Genomic DNA, 15,295 nt, shown 5'->3' with positions numbered 1-15,295 from the left:
TGTAGGAGCAGTAGCACAGTGGAGCAGGCTGCCTGGGCTTGTGGTATCTCCTTCACATGCAGGTTTTCACCAAGAGGCCGGACAGGCATCTGGCATGGTTCAAGGACAGCAAATCTCGTCTCTGAAGGGATCTGAAGTAAACACACTTAAGGTCCCTTCCAGCTCAGCTGCGGAAGTCCACTTCTTCTGGGAGAGCTGAGGCCAAGGGACTTTCATTCAAGATGGCTGCCATTCTCCTGGGCAACCTTTTTGGTCACAAATTGGCCCAACGGACTCCTCGGTACCCTCTGATACCTTTCCCCATCTGCTACTCTTGCTTTCTTCTCCCCCCACCAGCTTCCTGCTCCATCCGCCACCCCCAGACTGCCCCGACCACTGTGCCCCGCGCTGCCGGCTGGTCTGGAGGGCTGGAGTGTGCAAACGAGACTGCGGTGGCAAAAGCCAGGGCGGTGCCAGGCTGGAAGTGGTACAGCCACCCTCGCCCCCGCTGAGCTCCCTGGGAGCCGGGACACGTCAAGCCAGCTGCTCGGCTGCGGCCTCGGGGAGAGGAGACCGAAGACACGCGGGGCGCCGCTCCCCGGAGGCTGACAAGCTGCGCAGGCGGGGGGAGCGGCTCGGAGAGCACCGCATCGCGGGACAGCGCCGCCCCGGAGACTGGCGAGGGCTGCGCTGAGTCACGGCTAGAGCGCCCGCCCCGCACCCGCCATGCTCCGCCGGGGCAGCACCGCGTCACCGCCGCGTCCGCAGGGCGGGGGCAAGGGCAGCCGCCGCGTCCCAGCCGCACTCAGCGAACGAGGCGGCGCCGCAGCCCGAGGCAAGGCCAGGCCCAGGGCGCAGCGTAGGGACACCAGTCCCCTTCCCCCCCCCCCGGTCTGGGACAGGCCAAAGCGCCTAGGCCGGGAGGCGGGCACCGCCCACCATCGGACGGCACCAATTGGTTGCCTGATCTTCTGCGCTAGTTGGCTGCTCCAGCCGCAGTGGCCGGTGCCCATTGGTTGCGCGAGCTGGATAGGGAGCCGTGCGCAGAACAGAAGGGAGGGGTCGGGGAGGGGGGAGAGCGCGAGGGCGTGGGGCCGTGCGCAAACCGCGTGTGGCGCAGCCAGGAGGGTCGCAGCGGTGAGTGGCGCGGAGCGGAGCAGCGGGGCCTCGTCACTCGCGCTCCCGGCACAGGCAGCGGCCGTCAGGTACCGGCCGGGCCGGGGGGCGGCCCTGGGGAGGGACCCGTGGCGCCGCGCCAGGGGAAGGGGCGATGGCGGCGGCTGTGGCGCACTCCGGCCTAGCGCGCGGGAAGGCTCCGCCCGCCTCGCTCAGCTCGGGCCCGTGGCGGGGGAGCCTCGGTGGCGCGGGCGGCCTGGCCGAGCTCCCGTTGCGTGAGTGGGGGGACGGGGCAGGCCTCTCGTGCTGCGGGGCCAAAATCATGGGCGCGAAGCGGAAATATAGCCTTTGCGCTGCGCCCGCGACGGTTGCTGCCCCGGGCGGGGGCCATCGCTCCATGGGCGTTAGCGGGCGCGGCACCGATTGCTCCGTTGGGGGGGGTGGAAGGCGGTGCTGGGGCCGGGCCAGAGGCGAGGTCGGGCCGAGCTGCTCCTCGCCTAGTCCTAACCAGCAGTGCTCGAGCCCCGCCCGCTCGAGCGGGCGAGGCTGAGGCTGAGGCTGGGCCTGGGCCTGGGCCTGGCGGGAGCCGGCCATGTGGCTGATCCATGTGCTCGGGCTGGGCCGCGGGGATGCAGCCATCTGCATCCGCCCCCCGGGGGTGGGGGTCCCGGCTGCTGCACTTGTTTATTGTGGGCTTTTTTTTCCCCCTCTAATTTTTTTGTTTGTTTGGTTGGTTGGTTTTTTTTTGTCCTTAGTTTTCTAATTTTGGAGTTAGGGGAAGGTGCCCAGGGGCTGCTTCGTTACAGTTCCAACTTAAAACCACTTAATTTAAATTTTGTCAGACTCTGCTTTGAAGCCATCCTAACATTATTTCGGTTTACTCCAGTGTCATCTCATTGAACTTGCAGAAATCTGCCATCCAGAGCAAATATGGATCTAGCTTTCTTAAGTATTTGTGGATATTCCACAGGGCCAAAGCATCTCTTCTTCCTTGATGGACAGTTTCTTGGGGAAGGTGGGGGAGTATTCCTACTGGATGGGTGAAAGGCAGAAGTCAAGGGACCTACTTGCACACCCTTTGAAAGCTATTAGCTGAACTTCCCCCATGATAAGTGCCTTAAACACTACTCAGTCATTTCTGAGTATGCATTTCCCTAAATAGATGAACAAGTAACTGTCTACCTCATCTTCCCCCCCCCCCCTTCCTCCCCTGTATTTATAGAAGTAGCAAGCTTATTTGTTCACAACATCATACAATCATGGAGCCATAGCATTGCAATTAAGCTTGGGTATTACAAATGGTTACAGATCTAAACAAAAGTTTAGAACTAGGAGAAATGTGCCTGCTTGCACCTATAAATATTCTTAAGGATTTTATTTCTTTATTTCCAAGTGGAAATACTTGCACTACATAGTCGTGAATGGTATGTGAGGCTTCTGGTTTGCTGGGGGAGTGAATTTATAAGTAGGGTAATAAAAGGCTTATACCTCTCTTACACTCTGGCCCTTATCAACTTTGTTCTAAACTTCTGTTGCTTGTCTGCAGTTGGATCAAGAGATTTTTTTTTTTTCCTTGCCTATGGAGCTTGATACACTTAAGTGAGACAGATTCTTCTGAGTGATTCTTTTTCCCTTTAGACCTCTAGTAAACTTTTTTCATGAGCTTAGTTCCCCATTATTTAATGCCTAAAATAGTGTGGCGTTGTCCCAATAAAATAAGCTCTTCCTGGCAGTCCAACCTGGATCACAGTTGGCTGGCCACCGTGAAGAGTATACTAGAAATGGCTAAGGCCAGAGGTGCTAACTCATCTTTTTCTTTATCAAGTGTGCACATTGGGTGGTATATTAATGTAACTAGATGGGTGTTCATTTGAATACTACCAGTAGCCATTGCTATCAACTTGACTAGTACTGGTAATTCTCTAAAATCAGTGGCTTTCAACCTTTTTTCATTTGCAGACCCCTTTAATTTCAAATAGGTGCAGATTCCTTTGAATTGTAAGTGTGGATATTCACATACTTTTGATCATAGTCACTTTTTTCATGGCACCCTAAAACATGGTCTGTGGACTCCCAGAGGTCTGGACCACAGGTTGAAAACCCTTGCTTTAACACAAGTTGTGGAAGTGAATAGTTTTCTTTATAAATGGGAGGGCATTGTTTGTTTGCTTCCAACAAATGATGTTCTGATGGATCTAAGGAAACCACACTAATGGCTGTCTTCTTGCTATTCTTCCCCTAGATTCCCACTTAAAAAGCTTCTGGGGAGGGGTAAATGCAGCGCAGTCTAGCTGATGTATGACTTGGCTGTTAGGCTGACTCTTGACCTGTTTATAGCACGTATGTGATGCTGGTTATGTAGGCTGATCACTAACAGCCTAGTATATTCACAGCTGATGGCATGTGCGCTGCTTTTTAAAGTGACTTCTGGTACTGTGGCATGCATCCAGGTTCTTCATTCCCTCTAAACCCTGTTGTAGTAAATGAGTTGCTGTCAGGTGTAAGTTACGATATTAGAGCCTGGATCTAGACAAACACACTGGGGGGGGGGGTTCCTTTGGAATTCTCTAGGGCTTGGTGTTTTAGATGTTGCATACTAAATTGGCAGGAGATAAGCCTTTTCACCAGCATACTAGTGCATATTGCATCATAAATGGACCTGCTGTTGCAATGCGTGGTTGACGGCTGAAGTACTATCAACATCAGATAAGTGATGCTGGTATGTCAAGGGAAGCATCTAACAGGTATGGCAAAAATAACTACCCTAGTATACTACTTAACAGAGGTAGCAAGCAGTTCTGCATTCGGAAGTAATGCTAGTAGTGCCAGAATGATATTCCTGTAGCAGTTCTACTTTGTTCTCTAATCTTATCTATTGTACTCTGAGTTGTCATATAACTGGAAGCTATAGCTAGCATGGAAGGAAACTGTAGGCCAGCTCCAGGAGTTGCTAGTGACTGTGCATCCACATTTTTATATTGTGAGGTAGCAGAATTTAGCTAGGAGGTTGGTTTGTAGCTTGGTCCCCCCCCCCCCCCCCCCCCCCCCCCCCCCCCCCCGCCAGTGGGCTAGATAGGTAGTGCCTCCATAGGCTGGATCTGGCTGGTGGCCCTGATTTGGCACTAGGGACAAGGTTTGGGGGCGGGGAGTGGCATCTGGCTGTTTAGGGGGGGAAGAAGAGGGGCCATGGCCTGGCCTTGTATCCATCCCCATCATGGGGTTGGAACAGCCTGGCACTGAACAGCCTTTCAGGGCTTTGGGTTTGTGAATTTTGGCAGAGGAGAGGGTGGCCATATTAATGGCCATTGCTCCACCACCGCTAAATTTCCTTACCCATGGGGAACCCTAGGGACTGGAGGTTGAGAACCCCTACTGTAGACTAACATTTTGTTGTTAAAACGTTAGATGGATGGAAGATGCATTTAATGACTTCAGAAGAGAAGTCTGTAGCTGCTCTCTCTTCTTTTTAAAGGAAGATCTTTTTCAGTGTTACAAGGGGGGGAAACATCTTGTTTTTTCACAATTTTTTTTTTATATTAACCGTAAATCTGAAAGTCTCTTTGTAGAAGAGCAAATGTCATAATAAAATGGAAAAAAGAGTACAAAGCCACTGTTTAGAGGTGGGGAGAGAACGTGGTGCCTACTTTAGGGGTTGGGGTTCTTTCATTTTTTTTTTTTCCTTTTTTTTTTTTTTTTTAAGTTGTAAAGGGCTCTGTCTTTCAACAAACTGAATGGAATTGTGGATTTCTGCATAAAGCCTAGAGCTGCAGATCTGAATTTCAAAGCCTTAAATATGCCATATGGTGTTAGTTTAAAAACCCATTCAAAAGCATGGAATTAAACTTCAATTTTAATAATTTAAAATCACAATGATCCTTGAAGACAAGTATCAAAACTTGCTTTGAAGCCATCCTAACATTTACTTCAGTTTACTCCAGTGTCATCTCATTGAACTTGTAGAAATCTGCCATCCAGAGCAAATACGGATCTGGCTTTAAGTATTTGTGGATATTCCACAGGGCCAAAACATCTCTTCTTCCTTGATGGACAGTTTCTTGGGGGAGTATTCCTACTGGATGGGTGAAAGGCAGAAGTCAAGGGACCTACTTGCACACCCTTTGAAAGCTATTAGCTGAACTTCCCCCTTGACAAGTATCACCTCTTAGCTGATGTAAGTTCTAAATTACCATTAGCTCTCTTCTGCACATAGGACTAGTTTCTAGTCCCTCACCACTTCCTGCCCTATTCAAAATCAAATTCTGCATGCTTAGATTTCCATAGCTTCTGTTGTCCTCAGCTTTGAGTTTCATAGCTCAGCACATGTTTTCCTTGTGAAGGCTGCAAGCTTTCTATGTTCCGCAGACTTGTGGCTCTCCTGTCACCATACAGGTAAAACTCCAATTATGTAACACAAGGTAAAAAAGTCATTTAAAAAAAAAAAAAGTTGTTTTAAACTTGACTATTTGACATCTCCCCAAACCACCAAACAGGTTCTCCCTGTAGCCCAGAGCCAGGTGAGCAGTCAACATTCTCCCACTTGTCTGGCTCTGATGTGAAAAGCTCCAGCCCCAGGTTGGCTGCCTGTCCCATGTTCCTACCTGCCGTGGAAGCACAGCCAATCATGGTTGCTGCAGGAGTCATCCCATATTTGGGATTTGCTATAATTTTAGCCAATGTTAACTGAATTGAATGAGAGAAGCCTTATCATAAAGCATAGACATAATCTGTCCTTGACATACAGAAAGAACTTAAATTGATAATACTACTACTATTACTACTTCTGATGCTTGAGGCTTGAAAAGCTCTTTGGCTTTCTCTGTCTCTACCTTCTTCCATGGCAAAGGGTTTACTTCTGTAGAACCTTGCAGTAAAAACACCTGCTACCATCTTCATTGAAAGAGATATCAGACCTACAAACAAACCCCCCCCCCCAGATGTTAACTAGCTGCTAACTTTAGTTGCTCATCTTTTAACTAGCTTTGTTGATTCTTCAGTCACTTTAGTCTTCCAATATGGTTCTGATCACTTAGATCTTCAGGCTGTTTTGCATCAAAAGCGAAAATGCAACTATTGAAGTTAAATTATTTTTTTCCCCGATAAGCATCTAAAACAAAAATTTTGGGAAATGGCTGTCTATGAAACAGGTGGAATTCTTGTGTGCCTGGGTCTCTGAATTCCTTTCTACCAGCTTCTTTCAATTTCTGTCTTGTCTAACTGTCCAGGTCTGCTTTCCTTTCTGGGATTCAGCAAACTTCAATTGTGTACAAGTACAGCTTCTTATGCATAAAAGGGTACCCTGAACAAGTCAATAGGTGGATTTCTGGCTTTGGTTGGTTTAAGATTACCTGTACATATGCTGTAATTTTTTTTTTATTTTATTTTTTTTTTTTTAAATGCCCTCCCTGGAGTAATGACTGAAGTCAAACTCCACTTCTGTTTCTTTTCTTCACTGCAGGTGGTCTTAATTAAGATGACCCTGACAGCTGGGATAGCAATCACTTCGGTCTTTGAATGCCCATATCTTAATCCATGTTCTGCTGAAAGGTTGATTTAGTGTGTGGAACTGGAAATGGAAATTAAGAGGTGTACTTCTTCGTTGTTGTGTTGTTTTTTCTTAGCATGAATACTACTTTAATGATGGCAAATACTAGCTCATGCACCAAGAAATAAATAGATGCAAAAGACTTGTTTCTGTATATTCACATTGAGGAGTTTACTCTCCCCAAAAGTCTACCATTACAAATGTAAAGGAAGGTGGTTCCTCTGATTTCCTGAAAATCCAGCTGACCTCCAGAAACTAGCATGAAGAAATCGGCAGAGCGCTGTGAAATTTCTTTGTTACCCAGCACTTTTCTGCAAAACCATATATTTTTAAACAAGCACTCCATTAATAATTTTTATACCATCTCCTCTTCTCTGTAGCCTTGAAATTACTCCACGTACTTCACCCCCTTTTTTTTTTAGCTGAATCTGGGATGGCCATGAGGATCCATGCTATTTAAGGGCCACTGCTAGATATCCTCAGTGTATTCCTTAATCAGGTTGGGTCAGGAGACGGCACCTTGGGGATTCATAGATGTTACGGTCGGAAGGGACCTCAATAGATCATCGAGTCCGACCCCCTGCATAAGCAGGAAAGAGTGCTGGGTCTAGATGACCCCAGCTAGATACTCATCTAACCTCCTCCTGAAGACCCCCAGGGTGGTAGGGGAGAGCACCACCTCCCTTGGGAGCCCGTTCCAGACCTTGGCCACTGGAACTGTGAAGAAGTTCTTCCTAATGTCCAGTCTAAATCTGCTCTCTGCTAGCTTGTAGCCATTGTTTCTTGTAACCCCCGGGGGCGCCTTGCTGAATAAATACTCACCAATTCCCTTCTGTGCCCCCGTGATGAACTTATAGGCAGCCACAAGGTCGCCTCTCAATCTTCTCTTGCGGAGGTTGAAAAGGTCCAGTTTCTCTAGTCTCTCCTCATAGGGCTTGGTCTGCAGGCCCTTGACCATACGAGTTGCCCTTCTCTGGACCCTCTCCAGGTTATCCGCATCCTTCTTGAAGTGTGGCACCCAGAATTGCACGCAGTACTCCAACTGCGGTCTGACCAGCGCCCGATAGAGGGGAAGTATCACCTCCCTGGACCTATTCGTCATGCATTTGCTGATGCACGATAAAGTGCCATTGGCTTTTCTGATGGCTTCGTCACACTGCCGACTCATGTTCATCTTGGAGTCCACTAGGACTCCAAGATCCCTTTCCACTTCCGTGCCACCCAGCAGGTCATTCCCTAGGCTGTAGGTGTGCTGGACATTTTTCCTCCCTAGGTGCAGCACTTTGCATTTCTCCTTGTTGAACTGCATCCTGTTGTTTTCTGCCCACTTGTGCAACCTATCCAGGTCTGCCTGCAGCTGTTCCCTGCCCTCCGGCGTGTCCACTTCTCCCCATAGCTTTGTGTCATCTGCAAGCTTGGACAGAGTACATTTGACTCCCTCGTCCAAGTCGCTGATGAAGACATTAATGAGTATCGGTCCAAGGACCGAGCCCTGCGGGACCCCACTGCCCACACCCTTCCAGGTCGAGACCGACCCATCCACCACGACTCTTTGGGTGCGACCCTCTAGCCAATTCGCCACCCACCGGACTGTGTAGTCATCCACATCACAGCCTCTTAACTTGTTCACCAGTATGGGGTGGGATACCGTATCAAAGGCCTTCCTGAAGTCTAAGTATACGACATCCACCCCTCCTCCTGTGTCCAGGCGTTTCGTAACCTAGTCATAGAAGGAGACTAGATTGGTCAGGCACGATCTGCCCGCCACAAACCCGTGCTGGTTTCCCCCCAGCATAATTTGCCCTGCTGGGCTCTCACAAATGTGAGCCTTGATAATTTTTTCAAAGACTTTACCAAGGATGGAGGTGAGACTGACTGGCCTATAGTTGCCCGGGTCCTCCTTCCTCCCCATTTTCAAAAAGGGGACCACGTTTAGCCCTTTTCCAGTCCTCCGGGACTTGGCCCGTGCTCCACGAGCGTTCGAATATTCCCGCCAGTGGCTCTGCAATGATGTCTGCCAGTGCCTTCAGCGCCCTCGGATGGAGCTCATCCGGGCCTGCCGACTTAAAGGCATCCAGTCCTTCCAAGTGAATAAGGAGGAAAAAGGGAGGAGTGGAGGAACATTTCAAGTAATGCCATGAAAACCCAGCTACAGTTTAATTGGTCCTCTTCTAAATTTAAGAATTTAACCTGAATTTTAAATCTTACTCTATTTTCAACTTGTTTTAGTTGAAAATCCTCCAGCAGTTAAAAGCTGTAGTGAAGCTCTTCAACTACATGTCAGATTCTGCATACATCTTAATTAGTGCTCTCATATATGTTGTACTTTGAAGTTCTAATCAAGTCTTGTGTCCCTGCTGTGGGTATCAAAGTCTCTCAAGTCTGAGGTTCAAGCAGGATTGCAGGAGGAAGAATGAGTCTTTCAGACCAGAACAAGAAACAGCAACGTAAGCGAAAGACTCAGTGTGCACTTAGGCCAATTGGAGAAACCAGTCTTTGCTTGTTCCCTGTTTACCAGTATCAACATGGTTAACATTATAAACAGCAGTGTATTCAATCAAGTACCTGCCTTGTCACCTGAAATAGGAGCCTTAAATATTCTAAATTAAACTTCAAGTAAGTGAAATGTCGTTGAATTCATTCATCTTAAATGAGTTTGCTGACCACTTTATCAGCTATCAGCAATCATATCTTTTAAGAGCTTCTAAAGCCAATACTCTTAACATTTTGCTAACATAATTAAAGGGAAAAATGAAAAATTGAAGTGAAAACTACAGAACCTCTCAAAAGGCACTTGCCAACTCCTGTGGGTGGGTTGTTTGTTTGAAGGAAGAAATGTCCAAATACAAAGCTTCTGTGTAACTTTTTACCATGGTAAACATGAGGAGTTGACTTAAGTCACTCAAGTAAATGGCTCCTGGAGTAAATAGGTTTAAGAACTCCTGAGAAACAAATGTGAAAACAAGATGGATACTGCCAAGGAGGCTGGAAGGAAGGGCACAAAAAACGTATGTAGGGAGAGAAGCTGTTGGACAGGTGAGGCTGTGGTAAACAGTGGCCTGAATACAGAAGTGTTAATAGGAATGAAGCATTAGAGCAGTGATGCCAAGTGTGTGGCCCATGGGCCAAACTTGGCCTGTAGAACCACTCCGTCTGGCAGGCTGCCAGAAGTTGGGGTGGGAGGGAAGGGGGCCTGCAGCATTAGGAATCCCTAGATTCCAGTTGGCCATTGGTGGCAGCCCCCCAAACCCATGCTACTGCTTGAACTCGGTAGTAGTGCTGCTGAGACTAGCCTTGCATTGTGGCTTGCCCCCAGATGTATGCTGCCTTCCAAATGTGGCTCCTGGCCCTTTAGGTCCTGCCCATGGCCTGGATTTGATCCAGGGGCTGGGGTAAATTTGACACATCCCCTCAAGCCTTAGCTGTATTGTCAGCAACTGGCTGCTCCTGCCAACTGTAGTAGTGAACAAGGACATATAAATAAGCAGACTTAAAACAACTGAGTAATACAAAAGCTGGGACTATTGGGCTATGTTGGATTTCATGGAAACATATTTATTTTGGTACGTCACAAAGTCTTTGCAACAAATGTTAGGAGGCAAAACTTCATGTAATGAATGAGGTGGATTTGGATGCATCTATTTTAACATTGAAAGATATACTTCCTTTTCTACTTCCACTGTATGTTTTAGGTTTTTGTCTAATAGCTTTTTCTAAAGCATTGTATTTATTACTTGGAGATGTTTATATGTTTTGCTGGGAAAAGTAAGAGTATGTATGCAAAAGGTTATGCTAGCTACTTTTTTGAGTAGGAAGATTCTGTAGCTTCAGTAGGATTATGGGTGGTAACCTGAGTTAAATTGTTCTTTGTAAGTATATTGCCTAAATTTTTAGGTGAAATAGTACCTAATGTGTGGTAACAGAACAAACTCCTCAGAGTTCAGTCTTGACACTGTAAGGGACCCCAGAAGTGAAAATAGCTTATTTTCATATCCATAAGGTGAGAAATGTTAATCTAGGCGAAAATTTAAGATTCCCGAGGAAATGCAGTTGAATGTTTAAACAGTACAGTTCTGCTTTTCTGAATTTTTCTTTTAAACAGTAGCTTCATAGTGAGCTTACTAAACTGCAAAAAAAGCAGGGTTCCCTTTGCATGGCCAACATTTATAGTTTATGGTTCATCATAAATAAGAATGTCATACACATCCCTATAAATAGACCACTTCATAGCCAAATGAATAAAGATGCAGCAGAATCCTATCTGAGGAACTAAAATGTGAGGTATCTTTCAGCTGTTATGTTTGACTTGTTATGGCTGAAAATGCAGCAAGCTTGAGAGACTACATTAAAATACAGCCTTTAGAAGAACCAGAGTTAGTTTACTTAATATCCTTCACTTATACCTAGAGAACTGAACCACAACGATGAGCAGCAACGAGTGCTTCAAATGCGGACGTACTGGCCACTGGGCTCGGGAATGCCCTACTGGTATTGGACGTGGTCGTGGGATGCGAAGCCGTGGCAGAGGTAATCTGCCTTTGTAAAAATTTCTAACTTACACTCATTGAAGCATAGTTTGCATCTTGTAAAACTTGTACACTTTATTTTTATAGCCCTTGTAGAAATGACACAACACTCTCTGAATTTGATTATCTGTACTTATGATGTACTAAGTGTACTTAATTGGTTCGTGTTGCTTGTTTCATTTATATATAATTTTTTTTTTAATGATGCCTACTGCCACTTTCTACATTCTCCAATATTTCATAGTACAGTAAAAGCTCTGTTTATCTGGCATCCATGGTGGGTGGGGGGTGCTGGTTAATCAAATATGCCAGCTGGCTGAGAGTCATGATCCAGCACAAGCACAATGTGATGACAATGGCAGATGTTTACAGTTGAGACTGTCGCTAGTGACGCTGCTCAGCAGCACCCTGAAGCTTCCGTAAACAACAGATCTATGAGAAGGGCATGGAAAGATGCCGGGTGGCTATTGGAATTTTTCTGGATATGAGATGGCAATACACATCTTCCTTCAATGGCAGATGCCAGTTAACAGAGCATTCCAGATGGTAAAGTGCCGGATAATGCAGCTTTTACTATATTATGATACCTGTGAGAAGGATTTCCTTGGTGTATTGCAAAAAGGACAATTGCAGTGGCATAATAAGTATTTACTTTTTGTTTATGATGTATAACTAGGTCACTAAAACTTTCTCATTCTTAAACAGGCTTCCAGTTCATGTCTTCATCTCTCCCAGACATCTGCTATCGCTGTGGTGAGTCTGGCCATCTTGCCAAGGACTGTGATCTTCAGGAGGATGGTAAGTATTAAGAGGGGATGGTGGGGTGGGGGGAGGAACCAAACATCACAAGCTACACATGACATTTGTGTATTTGAACATAGAACCAATTGGTTCCTAGTAAATGCATGTTAGAATTAACTTAATAAAGGTTTTATAGTCTTGTTCTGTCTCTTTTCTTATTGTGGAAGCCTGCTATAACTGCGGCAGAGGTGGCCATATTGCTAAGGACTGCAAGGAGCCGAAGAGAGAGAGAGAGCAGTGCTGCTATAACTGTGGCAAACCAGGTCATCTGGCTCGTGACTGTGACCATGCAGATGAGCAGAAGTGCTACTCTTGTGGGGAGTTTGGACACATTCAAAAAGACTGCACCAAAGTGAAATGCTATAGGTAAGTGTCATTAAAGTCATTGCCTCCAGTGATGCAAGGATTACTATAGACCAATCCTAAAAGGGAATACAATGATCCAAGTTCATGCCTATAAATTTAAAAATATGCCATAATTACTGTTTTGGGGGAGGGGAGGGGAAAAAGCTCAACTGTCTTCAAGTAGTGGAGTAACATACAACACTGGTGCTTTACTGGATGCTCCAAATGGCAACTAGAGTACTACCAGACTTTAATTGAAGAGGCATATTTGTCATGGGGAAGTCTTGCCTTCTGGGGACCCACCTCTTGTTCAAGTCTTATTTAGTGGGGTGCTTTGGTGTAAGTGCAGCAAGATTTAGAATAGAATGCAGTTCAGCTTTACTGCTTCTGGCTGCATCTGACTTAAGCTTGTAGTCGGGCTGCCTAACTTGACTTAGTTCTACACCAGAGACACGTGCCTAACTTTTAGTTTAGATGATGTCAGTAGGTAATATTTACAGCTTGAACAGCTGCACAATGCAAATGTCACCTTCAGAATTGGAGGACAACCCAGTGTATCATTTAGTACACTTTATAACCAGTGCAGGATTTGTTTTTCCTGACTTGCCTAAAAGCCTAACAAGTCTAAAGCTTGCATATAACTTTTTTTTTTTTTTCTTTCTCCTTCTCCCAGGTGTGGTGAAACTGGCCATGTGGCCATCAACTGCAGCAAGACAAGTGAAGTCAACTGCTATCGCTGCGGAGAGTCAGGGCACCTTGCACGGGAATGCACAATTGAAGCTACAGCCTAATAATTTTTCCTTTGTCGCCCCTCCTTTTTCTGATTGATGGTTGTATTATTTTTCTCTGAATCCTCTTCACTGGCCAAAGGTTGGCAGATAGAGGCTACTCCCAGGCCAGTGAGCTTTACTTGCCATGTAAAAGGAGGAAAGGGGTGGAAAAAATCAACTTTCTGCATTTAACTACAAAAAAATGTTTATGTTTAGTTTGGTAGAGGTGTTATGTATAATGCTTTGTTAAAGAACCCCCTTTCCGTGCCACTGGTGAATAGGGATTGATGAGTGGGAAGAGTTGAGTCAGACCAGCAAACCCTCTCTGGGTTACATGGAAGTGATTCTGTGCAGGACAAAAGAAATCCTGGAAGTGTCAAAACTTCCACAAGTAACTCTTAATTTTATTATAATGGCCTTGAATTGTCTGACCTCAGTAGCTGTTAACAACACCAAGTAATATCTATATCAGGCCTTACCTAGAGCATATAGCTGTGTGGGAGTAAACAAACAAGATGCACATGCCTGTTACTGGCCATGAGAGAGAGAGAGAAATCAGGAATAAAACTTTAAAAGTAACAGTAATTCAGTCAAAGAATGTTGATGTTGGAGATACAGAAAGTAATGGGAAGCTTTTTGAATGAATATTGCAAATTTAAATCTAAAACCCAGAACATCAGTTCTCATAGCATACACAATTTGGAGCTATTCAGGAGTTGCAAAGATGCATTTTCACAGAAATCAAGATGTTATTTTTGTATACTATATCACTTAGACAACTGAGTTTCATTTGCTTGTAATCAGTTTTTAAAGTAAGATGGTAAAAGCAATTGAAGACCTAGAACATAGAAGTGTAATTTTAAACTATCAATAAAGCTGGAGGAGGAAGGGGAGTTTGGCTAAAGTTCCTTTTTGCTTAGTTTTTGTTCATGTACACAGTGCAAAACACCATATTAAAGAGGGGAATGTGGAGGTGTTTAAAAGCTTACAGTTTGGACCTTTTTCTTTTTGTTCAAAGTCTTGTGGTGTTGATCTCAATCCTGTAACTTCAGAAAACTTACATTGTGCTACTTTTTGCAGCACTTCTTACAGGTCTTTGCTTCTCTGCATACCTTGACATCATAAAAATGTTTGTTCCTTTATACAGTAGGCTGTTGCTTTAACCTTTATACGAGCTTCCAATTAAAACATTGCTTCATGTATGAGCTTCTTGCTGATTTGTGCAGCGTAAAGCTAGTCTCTTACTTGTACTTGAATGTGCTGGACACATGAATACTACTGCAATGCCACTTCCAGTGAAGTAGGTTAAGAAGTCGGATACCAATGCAGTGGCTTTGAAAGATGAAGTGCTCATTAGTGGAGTGCAGAAGAAAGCCTAACAGCCCTGCATTTAGGGTGCCTCAATACATGGTGTCCTGAAACCATAATTTTTAAATGAGAGTTGAGATCTACTAATAGAAACTTGTTTTAACCAAAGCAGAAAGTGCTAGCTGTCACTTTACAACCAGAGTAACTTCAGTCCATGATATTCTTGTGTTTTTTGTTTTGTTTTTTTGAGGTGCCTCTCTTTCCCCTCCCTTGTATTATAGATTTGGAAATATTGAGGGCAGACTAGAGTAGCTTCCATCAAATAGAAAGAAGTGATGACTTAACCAGTATGAAGTAAGTAAACATTATGACAGGTCATTTCTTAATGCTAGCCTTGCTAAATCTACTTAGTTGCCTATGATTCTGCAATGGATTATATTGAATATGGCACTCTGCCATTGCCTTTACTTTATTCATTAATGGAATTGGAATGGAAAATGTGCTATCTTGGAAGGACCAAACTTAAAAGATGGCAATTGGTGTAATGAATTCCTTCTGGCATTTATTTGTAGGGAGGGGAACCTTGAGCACTTTAAGTGTGGTTTTTTTTTTTTTAAAACCAGTTCAGGAAGTGTTCAGAAGTCTGCCTTAATACTCAGATCTACAGGATGGCGTCGGTGTTTGTCACAGTATTCAAATGCATTCAAGCCTTGCACTGGTGTATCCCCTATAGCAGAGCAGTCGAATCTTGCTGCTGCCCCTCCCCCTCCTTCCAAATCATTCTGCCTCCTATTGAATATATAGTGACCTTGCCTTGTAATACATCTTATTTTTACCCCAATTTGGACCTCTTTCCTTCCTCTCTACCACCCCCCACCCAGCATCACCACTTGAACACTTCCTTCCCC

General features: G+C 45.2%; 1 protein-coding gene across 4 annotated transcripts; it reads left to right on the top strand.

Moving 5' to 3' along the window:
- The first annotated feature begins 741 nt into the window (after window positions 1-741).
- On the top strand, window positions 742-14,281 carry CNBP (CCHC-type zinc finger nucleic acid binding protein). 4 transcript variants are annotated; one of them, XM_019495451.2, is made up of 5 exons: window positions 742-814; window positions 11,045-11,164; window positions 11,869-11,961; window positions 12,129-12,330; window positions 12,983-14,281. In XM_019495451.2, exons 2-5 carry the CDS (start codon window positions 11,062-11,064, stop codon window positions 13,098-13,100), a joined length of 516 nt encoding a protein of 171 aa, XP_019350996.1. In that variant the 5' UTR covers window positions 742-814; window positions 11,045-11,061; the 3' UTR covers window positions 13,101-14,281. The 4 variants fall into 4 exon arrangements, with proteins under 4 accessions (XP_019350996.1, XP_014452364.1, XP_006258235.1 ...); XM_014596878.3 differs by lacking the exon at window positions 742-814 and adding an exon at window positions 1,026-1,116; XM_006258173.4 differs by lacking the exon at window positions 742-814 and adding an exon at window positions 1,061-1,184 and having other exon boundaries at window positions 12,132-12,330.
- Window positions 14,282-15,295: the final 1,014 nt, after the last annotated feature.

Source organism: Alligator mississippiensis, chromosome 12, assembly GCF_030867095.1.
Source record: "Alligator mississippiensis isolate rAllMis1 chromosome 12, rAllMis1, whole genome shotgun sequence".
Lineage (NCBI taxonomy): Eukaryota > Metazoa > Chordata > Crocodylia > Alligatoridae > Alligator > Alligator mississippiensis.
This window is presented reverse-complemented; position numbering and strand designations above follow the sequence as displayed.